This window comes from Panulirus ornatus, chromosome 10 (genome assembly GCF_036320965.1).
Source record: "Panulirus ornatus isolate Po-2019 chromosome 10, ASM3632096v1, whole genome shotgun sequence".
In the NCBI taxonomy this organism is placed as follows: domain Eukaryota; kingdom Metazoa; phylum Arthropoda; class Malacostraca; order Decapoda; family Palinuridae; genus Panulirus; species Panulirus ornatus.
This window is the reverse complement of record NC_092233.1, coordinates 60,389,360-60,406,089: the sequence shown is the minus strand read 5'-3', so window position 1 is coordinate 60,406,089 and position 16,730 is coordinate 60,389,360. Positions and strand designations below refer to the sequence as shown.

The 16,730-nt window shown below is 49.8% G+C and overlaps 1 protein-coding gene across 4 annotated transcripts in view; it reads right to left on the bottom strand.

Moving 5' to 3' along the window:
• The window catches only part of LOC139750997 (protein O-linked-mannose beta-1,2-N-acetylglucosaminyltransferase 1-like), a 444,536-nt gene that overhangs the window by 47,437 nt on the left and 380,369 nt on the right, over positions 1 to 16,730 (bottom strand). For 3 of the 4 annotated variants that reach the window (XM_071666033.1, XM_071666032.1, XM_071666035.1), the window contains one exon: positions 1 to 221. In XM_071666033.1, the coding sequence (XP_071522134.1) occupies positions 1 to 153 (153 nt within the window). In that variant the 5' untranslated portion in view covers positions 154 to 221. Of the gene's footprint in view, positions 222 to 3,786; positions 3,944 to 16,730 lie in introns of those variants that run through there. The other variant, XM_071666034.1, reaches the window with a different exon arrangement.

Here is a 16,730-nt window from a genome sequence, read left to right as displayed (position 1 = left end):
CTGTAGAAGCTTGGCCAGGCGCCTCCCTCGAGGTAAGTGTCGGTGGTAGGTATTGGAGCCCACGCCTCCTCCTCCTCCGCCGCGTCCACCTTCAGACCACCTGCGGGGGACGAAGGGCGGCGCCCTTGGGTTGGGGCGCCAGGAGTCCATCATCTTGGCTCCTCCTCCTCCTCCTCCTTCTTCTTAGGTTGACGTCACGCCAGCAATGACAACACGTCCATCTAGGGGGAGGAAAAGAATAACAATATAACAACACTTTTACAAGTCCTCAATCACAACACTCGGTTATAGAAAGTCATAACATCGAGTTCTACAGTCACAACACCCAGTTCTACAGTCATAACATCCGAGCGCTACGGTCATTACATAAAGTTCTAGTCATCACAACCTGTTCCAATATCATAACATCCAGCCACAACACCCAGTTCTCACGTCATAACATCCACTGCAATTGATATACCACCACCCAATTTGTACTGTTATAAATCCTAGTTTTATCGCTGGACAACCAAAATCTGGTCATAAAAAACAGTTGTACGGTTACAAAACTCAGGCCTACAGTCATAACAACCCAGGCCAACAATCACAACAACCCAGGCCTACAATCATAACCCAGGCCTACACTCATAACAATCCAGGCCTACACTCATAACCCAGGCCTACACTCACAACAATCCAGGCCTACAGTCACAACAACCTAGGCCTACAGTCATAACAACCCAGGCCTACACTCACAACAACCCAGGCCTACAGTCACAACACCCAGGTTATAAGTAAGGGAGGGAGATACGGCCGTGGTGCGAGACCATCTCATAACAATCCTCACTTTACACTACAACATTACGAGAACACGAATTTACATTTCTTACTGTAACACAACCACAACCTTAACAAAAAATATCACCACTGCCTTGTGTCCACTTGTATGGCTTGTTTGTCTATGCTTAACTTACGTTGCCAATTGAAAAGTTTCCGTAGATAAGCAATCATTATAATAACAATACTTGCCAGGTGTCTAACAAGGTGTTTCCCAATATGCAAATCTAAGCAGAAACTCGTTAAGAAAATATATATATATATATATATATATATATATATATATATATATATATATATATATATATATAACCACTTCATCACCTGTAGATGCACGAAGCTTTGTATCATGCATTGGAGAATTGGTATCATGCACTGGAGAACTGGGTATTATGCACTGGAGAACTGGGTATCATGCACTGGAGAACTGGGTATCATACACTGGAGAACTGGGTATCATGCACTGGAGAACTGGGTATCATACACTGGAGAACTGGGTATCATACACTGGAGAACTGGGTATCATACACTGGAGAACTGGGTATCATGCACTGGAGAACTGGGTATCATGCACTGGAGAACTGGGTATCATACACTGGAGAACTGGGTATCATACACTGGAGAACTGGGTATCATACACTGGAGAACTGGGTATCATACACTGGAGAACTGGGTATCATACACTGGAGAACTGGGTATCATACACTGGGCAACTGGGTATCATGCACTGTTCTCCCGTCCCTCCCGTTCACAGAAATCCGTCCGTCCCAAGTGACGGGAGGACAGACGCGAAGAAGGAGAGGGAGGTGGGGAGATTGTGGTGGGGGAGATGTGGTGGGGAGGAGGACCGAACGGAACGGAACGTCCCGCATACAACCTAGGTGGGGCGGGCGGGGCAAAAACCACAACATGCCACAACTGGGAGAGTCATCTTACAGTTATAAGTCGGTCAGGGTCCGGTGGGGGGGGGGAAGGGTAGGGTCAGAGGTTAAGGGAGGAGCAGGCATTGTGAAGGGGGAGTCATATAAGATTTATGCCCGGGTGTAATGTCTGGGGTTAAGGTAAAGTGGTGGCAGAAATGTAGCGGCACACTGGGTTGGGGATGTGGGGACGGGGGACGGGGTGTGTTCGCTGCAATGTAGCGGCATAGGGGGAGGGGGAGCTGTGTTCGCTACAATGTAGCGGCAGGAGCGTAAGGGGGAGTAGTGGCGGGGTGGAGGCAAGTGTAGTAGTGGCAGTAATATGTACAGCGGCACAGTGTGCGACTACAGTGTAGCAAGAACAGTGTACTGGCGGGAACACCGTTAACGGCACAAGTGTAGCGGGGTAGCAGTGTTGCCGACACTGTGTAGAGAGGTAGCAGTGTTGCCGACACCGTTTAAGGGGGGGTGGAGGCATCAACAAAGTTAGCGGTAACAGCGTAGCAGGAATAGCAGTGTAGCGGCAGTTCTATAACAATAACAACCTTTTTTTTATCACAAAAAAAACACAGTAACGTCAGATATATGCAACAGCACAACGGTAACGGCTGTGGCAAAACACACACAGAGAGAGAGAGAGAGAGAGAGAGAGAGAGAGAATTACTTCATCTGTCTCCTTGCTTGCACAGGTGGCCCACAGCCAAAGGTTAAGCTAAGATAAAAATCTTTGTATCAGTGTGCGTCAACGTCATGGCTTACCCTAACTTCTTTTATCATTTCCCAGGCTACTATTTATCTCCTTATCATCTCTCTCTCTCGCAAATTGATAATAACAACAACACTTTGTGTTGATAATAAGAAAAAACATGCGAGGAATTCACATCCCAATACAAACCAGGGTTTCAAACATGATGGCGAAATTCGATATGAAAAAAAAATACATTTTACTTGTAGTTATTCCATTGACCGGACCTTATAATACCCTTGTATTTACCAGCCTACAACCCTACAATACCAGCATACACCATGCAACATTAGGCTACAACCCTACAATACCAGGATACACCATGCAATACTAGGCTACGATCCTACAATACCAGGATACACCATGCAATACTAGGCTACGACCCTACAATACCAGGATACACCATGCAATACGAGGCTACAACCCTACAATACCAGGATACACCATGCAACATTAGGTTACAACCCTACAATACCAGGATACACCATGCAATACGAGGCTACAACCCTACAATACCAGGATACACCATGCAACATTAGGTTACAACCCTACAATACCAGGATACATCATGCAACACTAGGCTACGATCTAACAATGCCACGATACACCATGCAACACTAGGGTACGATCCTACAATACCAGGATACACCATGCAATACGAGGCTACGATCCTACAATACCAGGATACACCATCCTTACCCCCCTCCCCCACACCCCAGGAGTGGACCTACCTATACACCAGACGATACCTCATTAATCAAGACTATAACTACACCCGGAAACTATAACTTCACCTGCCTACACTCGCTGTTAAATTGGAATGAGAAAATTCAAGGAAACTCGTGTGGTCGTCTTCACCGCCAAGCCAAGCGCTGTGGGGGTGTTACACGAAGGTACCCTAACTTGACCTTACTTAGAAAGATGAACTCACACGTTTCCCCTGAACTGTTGCAACCACCAGAAAAAAACACCTTAGCCACACACACACCAGCCAATTACAGGCCATCCTAACGAGTGAACATACGACACCTCCACGACACCAATTTACACCTTCAGTACACCACTACACCAGCCTCTAACTCTCGGTGTGGTACTCTACACTCTCACTACACCAGTTTAATCAAACCATCGCTACATCATTCTCTCACCTTACTTACACTAGTTTTAACTCGGTATGACCTGTACACGTCCGAACTGTGGACATACCCACCTGATAATTTGACCTTTATAGCAAGTGTAAAAGCACTTACAAAATCCACTTCATTTATTTTTGGGTATAGAATACAACCAGCTACGATTATTTACCTGACATCACTCATCAGACGATGGTTTCAACACGGGAGAAAAATTTATATATCCCAATTATCACCACGGGTATAGCATAACACACCCATGACTGGTACAGAGCACGGTAACACACGCCAAACCTCCACCACGGCCACAGCCACACTGACCCGCGCGGTGAGCGTCTGCTGTCCCGCGCGCGCATGCGCGACAGTGCTCCCTCAAGGTGGATTGACTACCCTAAACAAAAAGGGTAAGTGGTTGTTTCGCGCGTTTGTGCACAAAAAAAAAAAAAAATCTCTCTCCATTCATTTCCCAGTATTATCTCGGGAATATCTGGGTGTTCTAACTGAACACTGATTCGTCTTGAAAAATACATAACACATGTGTATAACTCAAGAGTCTGCAAGTGTCTTTTACTATATCCAAGGACTGAAGAACTGTTATATTTTGTGTACATAACGTACGGTATATATAGACAACTTATGTAGTACGTAAGGACAGTATACTTCTCATACGCTTAGAAAATAGACCTCAAGTAAATATGGACGGACACTTGATATACTAAAGTATATCTCACGTACGTACAGAAAGTATACTCCGTACATAAGGAATGGGGGAAAACGTTGAAATGAATATGACGTCGCATGTGATAGAACTCGAAAATTGGTGCCACTGTTGCTCCTGTGATCAATTAGGCTATCTGAGGCAGCGTACTGCAGGCTTGCTTTACCTTCCACTCCTTAAGATGTTCAGGTAACACTTTGTACACGACTGTTCAACAAGTTCATTAAATGGTTTTATAATTAGTTCATATTTCCTAATGACTAACGGGTTGTGAAGGGGGGGGGGGGGGCCTAGAGCAGGTTTTAAGGGGAACTGGATCAGGTTGTGAGGGGGAACTGGAGCAGGTTTTAAGGGGAACTGGATCAGGTTGTGAGGGGGAACTCGACCAGGATGTGAGGGGGACCTAGAGCAGGTTGTGAGGGGGACCGGAACAAGTTGTGAGGGGGACCTAGAGTAGGTTTTGAGGGGAACTGGAACAGGTTGTGAGGGGGACCTAGAGTAGGTTGTGAGGGGAACTGGACCAGGTTGTGAGGGGGGGACCTAGAGTAGGTTGTGAGGGGAACTGGACCAGGTTGTGAGAACACGTTCGAGCCCCGGGATATTTACACCATTTTCTGTCACTATATTTATGGTGAACTTTTTTATTTTAGTGGTGATATTTCGCAGAGTCGTCCATGCCTGACATGTCAATAGGGAATCATTCTCTTTTAGTGCAGATTGGAAGCCATGTCCATATATATATATATATATATATATATATATATATATATATATATATATATATATATATATATATATATATATATACACACACTGGACTATGTCCGTTTGAGGTTACGCAACGAGTGAGAAGTTACCTTCAACTCTTGCTGTATCAAGACGAAACCGAACACACAAGACGCGTCAAAGAATTCCTCGTTTCAAAAGGGGCGTCCATCCTTCCCCTGCTACTGACCGTGACGCCCTTGGAAAAGGAAGGAAGGTGGGTCATGGGATAATGAGATAAATACTAAATCGTCATTCGTCACAGGAATTATAAGCCGGTGTTTTAGTTTGTGAAGGAAATCACTGAAACTCCGAAGTCATCCAGACGCAAGTAGAAGTTCCCAAGACTTCTGGAATGAAGTGGGTGTCCCGAGGTATATTGGAAGTTTTATCATTTTTTTTTCTTCTTTTAGTATTTTCTTGCTGTTCTATCGCCCCAGTAGGCATTTCCAGTGCACGTAGCAGGCTTGGGGCAACAAGAGAGGAGGAGGAGGAGGAGGAGGAGGAGGAGGAGGAGGAGGAGGAGGAAGAGGAAGAGGAAGAGGAAGAGGAGGAGGAGGAGGAGGAGGAGCAGTAGCAGCAGGAGCAGCAGTGCCAACACCTACCCACCTACTCGGCAGCCCTCCATCACCAGTGCCACCATCAACGTTGCCCCCGCTGCTCATTCCAGTCAAATTAATTGGTGGACAACAATGGAAGGTCCGATACTTTACTGGCTGGGATGGCCAGCCAGTGGTGGAGGTGGGGGTGCCAGTGAACAGCTATTACGCGGTCGACACAACGGCTGACCCAGCACGACCCTTGAGGGCGATCACCCTGGCTGACCTAAAGTGACCCAGTGTGGCACTCAATACAAAAACAAAAAAATAAAAATACTCAAAAGCCATTTTGACACCAAGAGGATCTCGTCTACCCATCCACCCTACTCTTCGTCTGGATTCCAGGAGGGGGTTTTCTGTTACCGACCATAATTCTAACAGCATAATTATCAGTGGTGAAAACACATATCAGCTTTGGGGGTGAGGAGACGTCCCTCACTCTCCCATGCCTTCCAGACTTCCCCCAGTCCCCTCAACCCGTGGGTTCCCACGGGGCACGAAGACGAAGGGGTGAAGAAGGAAAGGGGTCCTCTTGTGTTCCCTCATCCTTTCCATTGATGTCCTGATGGATGCACCAGTTCGAGGGGAGTACGGCAGCGCATTGACATCAACCAACCCTCCCCCTTCCCGACTTCACCGTCCGACATCAACCAACCCTCACTCGCCTTCAAAAACTGGAGCATCGTCAGCAATAACCCTTTATCTACCATCTCGCTGGGCCCCAGCCTCCTCCAGGTTGCCCCTCACACCACCCTCCTCACCAGTGAGGCCCCTCACACCACCCTCCTCACCAGTGAGGCCCCTCACACCACCCTCCTCACCAGTGAGGCCCCCTCACACCACCCTCCTCACCAGTGAGGCCCCTCACACCACCCTCCTCACCAGTGAGGCCCCCCTCACACCACCCTCCTCACCAGTGAGGCCCCTCACACCACCCTCCTCACCAGTGAGGGCCCCTCACACCACCCTCCTCACCAGTGAGGCCCCCCCTCACACCACCCTCCTCACCAGTGAGGCTCCCTCACACCACCTTCCTCACCAGTGAGGCCCCCTCACACCATCCTCCTCACCGGTGAGGCCCCTCACACCACCCTCCTCACCAGTGAGGCGCCCCTCACACCACCCTCCTCACCAGTGAGGCCCCCCTCACACCACCCTCCTCACCAGTGAGGCCCCTCACACCACCCTCCTCACCAGTGAGGCTCCCTCACACCACCCTCCTCACCAATGAGGCCCCCCTCACACCACCCTCCTCACCAGTGAGGCCCCTCACACCACCCTCCTCATCAGTGAGGCCCCCTCACACCACCCTCCTCACCAGTGAGGCCCCTCACACCACCCTCCTCACCAGTGAGGGCCCCTCACACCACCCTCCTCACCAGTGAGGCTCCCTCACACCACCCTCCTCACCAGTGAGGCTCCCTCACACCACCTTCCTCACCAGTGAGGCCCCCTCACACCACCCTCCTCACCAGTGAGGCCCCTCACACCACCCTCCTCACCAGTGAGGCGCCCCTCACACCACCCTCCTCACCAGTGAGGCCCTCTCACACCACCCTCCTCACCAGTGAGGCTCCCTCACACCACCCTCCTCACCAGTGAGGCCCCTCACACCACCCTCCTCACCAGTGAGGCCCCCCTCACACCACCCTCCTCATCAGTGAGGCTCCCTCACACCACACTTCGGGAACGACATGATCCTCGCTCTCCCCTTCCCCCTCGTGGTAGTTTCGAGGAACACGACATCCACTGATAATAATTCAAGAGCTTCGCTAACTGTCCCGCAACCTACAACCACGGCTACAACCCGAGGTCGTCTTATTGATCCGGAACACAACCGGCGCCACGACCCCCTTAAGGACGACCATACGTCGACCCCATCCCACCCCTTACCCACACCACCCCCTGACGGCACGACGCGTGAGCACGACGTACGACCCTTTGGCGCGATTTGATGCCCCGACTTTATTTTAAAAAGGTCCACTTTGGTCAAAGGTCAGGTCATCACCTGCTGCATGACTGGTGTCTACCGCTGCGCTCTGAGGTCGTACCGTTGAGCTCAGGTCGTACCGTCGCGCTCTGAGGTCGCACCGTTGAGCTCAGGTCGTACCGTCGCGCTCTGAGGTCGCACCGTTGAGCTCAGGTCGTACCGTCGCACACTGAGGTCATACCGTCGCGCTCTGAGGTCGTACCGTCACGCACTGAGGTCGTACCATCGCACACTGAGGTCGTACCGTCGCGCTCTGAGGTCGTACCGTCGCGCTCTGAGGTCGTACCGTCGCGCTGAGGTCGTACCGTCGATTTCAGAGGCCGTACCGTTGTGCACACGGGTCGTTAAGTCGTACTGAAGGGGTCAAAGGTTACAGACTGTATACCTAAAATCCCTAAAATACTTACAGCACCAGGACCTTAAAATACCTTAAGTGACAAACACAAAACCGAGCACTTAACACTTTAAAAGTAAGAGTGTAGGACTCCTCTCCTCTAGCCTCAACTTATATATATTACTTATATATATCATCTTCCTAAGTACGAGGTGGGGGAGAGAGAGAGAGATACTTACAAAAGACTTATACTTTCCGGCCAAGCGGCGATGGGGGCCAGTACTTATAAAAGCCAACTTCGATAAAGTGATTCAGTGAACATTAGAAGTGATTTGTAGAGGCAGGGAGACGCAAGGCCACAGATAACACCCTGATTTACGATGCTAACTACCCTTAGTTTACGTAAACCTCCGCTCTTCACCCTGACTTCACGGTAAACTTTTCTTCTCCCTCGGTAAACCTTGGGTATTTTCCCTAAGTAAACATTTATTTTCCCCCTTTTTTTTTTTTACGTAAACCTTCGTTCTCCGCCCCCCTCTTAATTTACGTAAACATTTATTCTCCCTTTTTTTTTTACGTAAACCATCGTTCTTCCCCCTTAATTTACGTAAACATTTATTCTCCCTTTTTTTTTTTAACGTAAACCTTCGTTCTTCCCCCTTAATTTACGTAAACATTTATTCTCCCTTTTTTACGTAAACCTTCATTAGTCCCCCGTTTAATTTACGTAAAAGTCTTCACTCTCTTCCCTTTGGTTTACACGAATCCTTGTTTTCTCCTTCCTGAGTTTACGTAAACCATCTTTCTTCTGGCTTAGTTTACATAAGCCTTGGTTTTCACCTACGTAAACCGTTATTTTCCTTTAGCTTTCGTAAACATTCGTTATTCTCCGTAAATATACGTGACTCCTCCGTTCTCCTCCCTTAGTTTACGTAAACTCTTCCTCCTTCCATAGGTAAACCTCACCACAACTTCTGAGGGGAAGGCCGTGTGTACACTCCCTACGCTTAAGCTGGGGTCACACCAAGCTGGTGAGTTGGGACGCTGGTCGACCAGGCTGGCTGTTTGGGGGGGGTCCTACACAACCAGGCTGGTCGGTCGACCAGGTAACATGAACACCATCCCAGGACCTTTTCAAACGTCTCCTCCCGTGTGCATGACACACTGTTCATGACTGGATGGTTGGCTAGGTCCAGGTCATGTACTGAGTCATCTTGCAGGCGGGCAGGCGGGGGTTTCGAAGGCGTGTCTTGTGTTCACCGAACAACACTGTGGCTACAGCGCCAATCTTCGATGCCCGGCGACCCGAGAGAGAGAGAGAGAGAGAGAGAGAGAGAGAGAGAGAGAGAGAGAGAGAGAGAGAGAGAGAGAGAGAGAGAGAGAGAGAGAGTCTAGACTGGAGGACATGTCTTTCCTATCTATGTCTCCTACTAAAGCACACTTCTCTTTTTATCTTATCTTTATTGTCCCATTTCACTTCATTCTTTTACGTCTGTGTTAATACCTTAAATTTACAGGTGTTAATACCTTAAATTCACTGTCTTAATACCTTAAATACAACTGTCTTAATATCTTAAATCTAACTGTTAATACCTTAAATTTAATTTAATTTCTTAAATTTAACTGTTAATACCTTGAATTTAACCGTGTTAATACCTTAGATTCAACTGTGTTAATACCTTAAATTTAACCGTGTTACTTTCTTAAATGTAACTGTGTTAATACTTTAAATTTAACTGTGTTAATACCTTAAATCTAACAGTGTTAATACCTTGAAGTTAACTGTGTTGCTTTCTTAAATGTAACTGTGTTAATACCTTAAATTTAACTGTTAATACCTTAAAATTTAACTGTTAACACCTTAATTCTACCACTGTATGAGTCACTTTGTCAGGAGAAGCGAAGCATAAGATTTGCATATATAAACTACCTATTTAAGGCGGTCCCTTAAGACGACGGGATATACTGGATACTGACATGCACTACCCTACCGACAGGGGTCATACACTACCCTACCGACAGGGCCAGGATCATGCACTACCCTACCGACAGGGGTCATGCACTACCCTACCGACAGGGGTCATGCACTACCCTACCGACAGGGGTCATGCACTACCCTACCGACAGGGCCAGGGCCATGCACTACCCTACCGACAGGGGTCATGCACTACCCTACCGACAGGGCCAGGATCTTGCACTACCCTACAGACGGGGCCAGGGCCATGCACTACCCTACCGACAGGGGTCATGCACTACCCTACCGACAGGGGTCATGCACTACCCTACCGACAGGGGCCATGCACTACCCTACCGACAGGGGCCATGCACTACCCTACCGACAGGGCCAGGGTCATGCACTCTCCTACCGACAGGGCCAGGATCATGCACTACCCTACCGACAGGGGTCATGCACTACCCTACCGACAGGGGTCATGCACTACCCTACCGACAGGGGCCATGCACTACCCTACCGACAGGGGCCATGCACTACCCTACCGACAGGGCCAGGATCATGCACTACCCTACCGACAGGGGTCATGCACTACCCTACCGACAGGGCCAGGATCTTGCACTACCCTACAGACGGGGCCAGGGCCATGCACTACCCTACCGACAGGGGTCATGCACTACCCTACCGACAGGGGTCATGCACTACCCTACCGACAGGGGCCATGCACTACCCTACCGACAGGGGCCATGCACTACCCTACCGACAGGGCCAGGGTCATGCACTCTCCTACCGACAGGGCCAGGATCATGCACTACCCTACCGACAGGGGTCATGCACTACCCTACCGACAGGGGTCATGCACTACCCTACCGACAGGGCCAGGATCATGCACTACCCTACCGACAGGGGTCATGCACTACCCTACCGACAGGGGTCATGCACTACCCTACCGACAGGGGTCATGCACTACCCTACCGACAGGGGTCATACACTACCCTACCGACAGAGGTCATGCACTACCCTACCGACAGGGGTCATGCACTACTCTACCGACAGGGGTCATGCACCACCCTACCGACAGGGCCAGGATCTTGGACTACCCTACAGACGGGGCCAGGGCCATGCACTACCCTACCGACAGGGGTCATGCACTACCCTACCGACAGGGGTCATGCACCACCCTACCGACAGGGCCAGGATCTTGCACTACCCTACAGACGGGGCCAGGGCCATGCACTACCCTACCGACACAGGGGTCATGCACTACCCTACCGACAGGGGTCATGCACTACCCTACCGACAGGGGTCATGCACTACCCGACCGTACAATCAATGTGGCAGCAGATAACACAATGTTCATGGCCATCGATTAGTCTGCATCGGACCCATTACGTGTGGGGATCTGTCAGCAAAGTGTCAGGAGGAGGAGGGAGGGGGGGGTAGGGGAGGTAGGAGGATGTGTCAGCCCCATCCCTCCCTCCCTCCCGTCCCTCTCTATGGCTCTATACACGAGCGTCAGCCCCAAGTTCAAATTGAAGTATCCAGAATTATGACTAGAATAAAATTTAACAGCTGACACCCGCCGCCCATGTTCTGTGGCGTGGTCACGGTCGCTCCTGACACCACCTGCCTGCTGACGACGACGATGACGTCACCTGTGTGGTTTGTCCCTGCTTGCTGACAACCCAAACTTGCCCCATCGCCCTACCTGCTGACAGTCAGACGAACCCCTCACCACCATCAGACCTCCTCCTCCTCCTCCTCCTCTCCCTGGTTGCTGACACCCACACCTGCCCCTCTCCCTCATTGCTGACACCCACACCTGCCCCTTACCCTCATTGCTGACACCCACACCTGCCCCTTACCCTCATTGCTGACACCCACACCTACCCCTCTCCCTCATTGCTGACACCCACACCTGTCCCCCTCCCTCGTTGCTGACACCCACAACTTCCCCTCTCCCTCGTTGCTGACATCCAAACCTACCCCTCACCCTGACTGCTGACAGCCAAACATGCCCTGTCCCTGGTTGCTGACACCCACACCTGCCATTACCTAAATGTCCAGTACGGGGAGGGAGGGAGGGAGGGAGGGAGGGAGGGAGGGAGGGAGTTCTACACTCGTGGCAGGCGCCCCCCAAGTCCGTCCGTCGAACCCACTCTACTGTCATCATACAGCTCTTCAAACTTCGGTGTATACTGTCATCATACAGCTCTTCAAACTTCGGTGTATACTGTCATCATACAGCTCTTCTAACTTCGGTGTATACTGTCATCATACAGCTCTTCTAACTTCGGTGTATACTGTCATCATACAGCTCTTCTAACTTCGGTGTATACTGTCAGCACTCAGAAGTTTACCCCACTCAGTCTACCCCACTCTGATACCTTTACATCTTGGCTTGGTAGTTTTTTCTTTCTTGTTATAACCTCTAGTGGTATCCTTGCATCTTTCCCAGAAACGTTCCTCACCAACATTGCCAGTCTGATTTAAAACAATAAAAAAAACAAACCCTCAATGCTGCAATCATCATTTTTTTTCCATTGCTCTCCTCCAGACCTTCTCAATGAGCTTTGATTCTGGTCATCTTCTTGGTGAGGTGTCACAAAACTGAGGGCCTTATTGTGAAATGTGTCGGTCATATATACCAGTACTATGGGTCACATATGATTCTTATACACGACCTGTCTATGACGTTCAAAGAGCTGCCATCATTTGGAGATGTTTTGGTCTGTCTTTGAGCACATTTCCTACACCTTCTTTCTCACAAAATGGGCACGACTGGTCTGAAGTTTAGCGCCAATTTCCCCCATCTTCCATCTCACAAAATGGGCACGACGCACCACCTGTTCTACTCTACTCTACTCTCTCTCTCTCTCTCTCTCTCTCTCTCTCTCTCTCTCTCTCTCTCTCGTCACTTGGCACACTTTCAGCGATCGTCTTTTTTTTTTTCTATCATTTTCCAGTAGCCTGTATTGACTTGAACCTTCACCAGGTCGACATTACTGTACCGATCACCAGGAAACTGACCCATCTCGTCACTAAAACCTTTCTCTTGACCTCGAAGGCCATTATGTGACGTGGAGACTGACCCCTTCTCCTCCCATCAGCACAAAGGTGACTGTGTGATCCAAGATGCGTCACACACATGTGTGTCGTGTGTGTGTGTGTGTGTGTGTGTGTGTGCGCGTGTATATATGTGACGCTCTCCCTCTCCAGCCTGGGTGCCCAGGTTCTGACACCCGCCTCACGTCACATAACACCTGTCCAACACAAGATCCTTTCCTCTTCGCCCACCAACTTGTCTGAAAATGTAGCAGGTTGGAATCCTGTGCATTTTTGGCCCATGTTCTTTTCGTGAGGGTCACATACCACGCATCTCGGACCACCCCAACCCACCCAGCCTCCATTCCTGGCCCCTCTGGCCTGGGAGGAGGAGACGGTCCGAGGACAGACGGACGGCATGGTTAGACGGGGGGGTTTTGGTGAGGATAGACGGACAGATGGGCGGGATAACACGGAGGGGAAAATATAAAGTTTGGCTTCATAAGGACGCGAGGAGGAAGAGGAAGAAGAAGGAGGAGGAGGAGGATTCAGCTGCTGAAGCTGTAAACACAGCAGCAGGAGCAGACACAGCAGCATCCAGACGGGAGGAAGGGCGGCGGGCGGCGCCCCACACAACCCCCAACCCCATGGATAAATGACCTGGGGTTTGGCATATCGAGCAGAAGGGTTGGTGGTGTAGGCCGGCCATGCCATCAAACTCTCCTCTGGCGCAGTTTACCTTTTGATTTTATAACCTCCCCGGCGATCCAATTTGCCCTCGGTGGCTCCCCATCTCCCCTCCGTAGCTCCCCATCCCTCCCCGAGATAACTTATAAAGACTGGTGCTTTACCTCCCCGGGCTGCCTGCTCCTGCTGGGGGAGAGGGAGGAAGGGGAAGCAGCAAGTTGGCGAGGATTGCATTTCTCTCTCTGTCTCTGCCTGTCTGTCTGTGTGTGTGTCTCTCTCTCTGCTACACAGTTATTACTCCTGCTGGACCTTATAAACATAAGGTCAGGACACAGTCGGGTGGGGGGAAGGGGGAGAAGACGTGGGGTGGTGGGGAGAGACACAGACACTCGAGGAGGAACATATCTATCATCCAAGGGCCTCCCGCCCCTAAAGGGCTTGTCTATGCCCTTCATGATGGGACGCCCCTTCCCCCCCCCCCTCCAGGGCTCTAGCCTATGTCCTGCATGAGGGGAGGGAGGAGGTGGGGTTGGTGTCTTCTTCCTCACCCTCCTCCTCCCCCTACCGGAGGGGATCGGAGAGGGGATCGGAGAGGCTCTGACCTATGTCCTGCAATGGAAGGGGGCGCGCATACCGAAGGCCCAGATAACTCCCGCCTTTTACAGCGGCCACCATGGTGGTGCAGCGGAGGGGGCCCGGAGGGGGGGGGGGGGCTGCTGCTTCCTCCTCGCCCTCTCTCCCCCTCCCACACACACACACCACACCCTTGTTTTATAAAAAAAAATATCGAAGCGAAAAAATCGTACCTGCATTCATGCACTATGCACGGCTGTGTCGACACACCACCAGGGCCGGATAGGTGTCGATCGACCAGCTGTCGATTTCCACTCGACCATTCCACTCCCCCCACCCTCCAAGTTGGTCGCCGCTGACACAAGGGGCCAGGTTCATCGACTCGACCAGATGGAGTCATTAACTCGACCAGATGGAGTCATTAACTCGACCGGATGGAGTCAGCAACTCGACCAGATGGTGTCTTCAACTCGACCAGAGGGCGTCATCAACTCGACCAGATGGAGTCATCAACTAGACCAGATGGCGTCATCAACTCGACTAGATGGGGCCATTAACTCGACCAGATGGAGTCATCGACTCGACCAGATGGAGTCATTAACTCGACCAGATGGAGTCATGAACTCGACCTGATGGAGTCATTAACTCGATCAGATGGGGTCATCAACTCGACCAGACGGAGTCATCAACTCGGCCACACAAGTCATGAACACCGACCACAGTCATCAACACCTGGCCGAACACATGGGTCATCTACCCGAACACACAGGGTCATAAAATCGACCACTCACTCATCAACACACGGGATCATCAACCCAAACACACAGGGTCATCAAATCGACCACTCAGTCATCAACACACGGGGTCATCAACCCTTAGTCATTAACTCCATGAGATGGGTCATCAATACCACCACGAAGTCATCAACCCGACCACATTGGGGTCTTCATCCCCTCCACACGGAGTCATCAATCGAACCAAATACCAAGTTACTTCTCAGGGGGTTATCTGGGGGTGAACCCCACATTTCTCAGGGGGTTATCTGGGGTTCGGTCATTGGGAAATACGAAGCTGAAAAGTTGAATGCAGAAAAACCACAAGAAAAATTAATATGAATCCACTTCTATAATTTGCTATGTAACGTCTAATTCTATTTTCTAATTTCCTATATTCTAACTCTAACTCACTACTTTGCTATACAACGACTAAATCCATCCTCTAAATTTTCTAAATCAAAACACATTAGATTGTTACCAACATCACCACGAAGTTTCCCGAGCTGGCCTAAAAAAAAATAAATCACCTTTTCTTGTAATTTCCCCATTTTTAAAAATCAATTTAGTATAAAAATATAAATCTTAGCTCATCAATAATACACAACTACATAATCCTCACGTCACGGGCCCATTAATGACCTCCTAGATCATCAATGATGTATACTGATGGCTAAATATGTAAAAAAAATATCTCATCTTCAAGATAATCATGCAACGTCGTACATATTCTTTCATGAATTAACGTACGCAGTGTTGTGGTGCGCACTCGATACATATTATCGTACAAACATATGTTTAGTAGCGGGGCGGTTATATTTGAACGTTTTTTTCGTAATAAACTACTACGTTCTACAGAGCGTTCGTTGTAAAATAGCACCGGCAAAGGACTCGGAAAGCAGATGTGGAATATAATTTCTTTTTTTTTTTCTTTTTAAAACGTTTCGGGCCAGCGGTTGTAGCTTTTAGCGACGGGTCGGGTCGGGGGCCGCCGCGCCTCATCGTACATCTGGCACTAAATGGAAAACGATGCTACAGGCCCACATTTAGAATTTATAGTTTCCATCCTTTTTCCAGGGGCGTATCCAGCAGCAGGCCGCCCCCCTTCTCATATAGGGCGGAGGGCTGGAAAATTAGAAATATAAAAACCCTTTTTTTTTTTTTTATTTTCCCAAATCCCTTCCGGATACAGAATTATGAAACACATGTGGTTAATTTGGACGAGTCCTTACGCGCATCCGGAGTTTTTGAGGAAGGTGGGTGAGGGGGGTTGGGGGGAGCGCATGAGCGCACGCACTAAGGGGGGGGTGTCCTCTACCCCCCCTCTCGCACACCCAGAGGAAAGAATGAAGGGTTGGGAAAGCTGGAAAACAAAACAAGAAGAAAAAAAAAAGAGAGAAACTGGGAACAGGAATTCTTGAAAGGGTTCTTCCCCTTGTGGGGTGAGGGAGGAGGAGGGTGTGGGGTGAGGAATGTGTTGCGTGAAGCCACCTGTTGAGGTGGTGGGGAGGGAAGGGAAGGGAAGGGGAGGGGAGACACGATGGGGGGTAGGAGGAAGGGAAGGAGGGAAGGAGGGAGGGAGGGAGGGGAAGAAGCCAGCACCATCCATGGCTGTAGGAACCATCCACCTCCACCTCCTCCTTCTCCACCTCCTCCTTCTCCCCCCACGGTTAAGACAGCG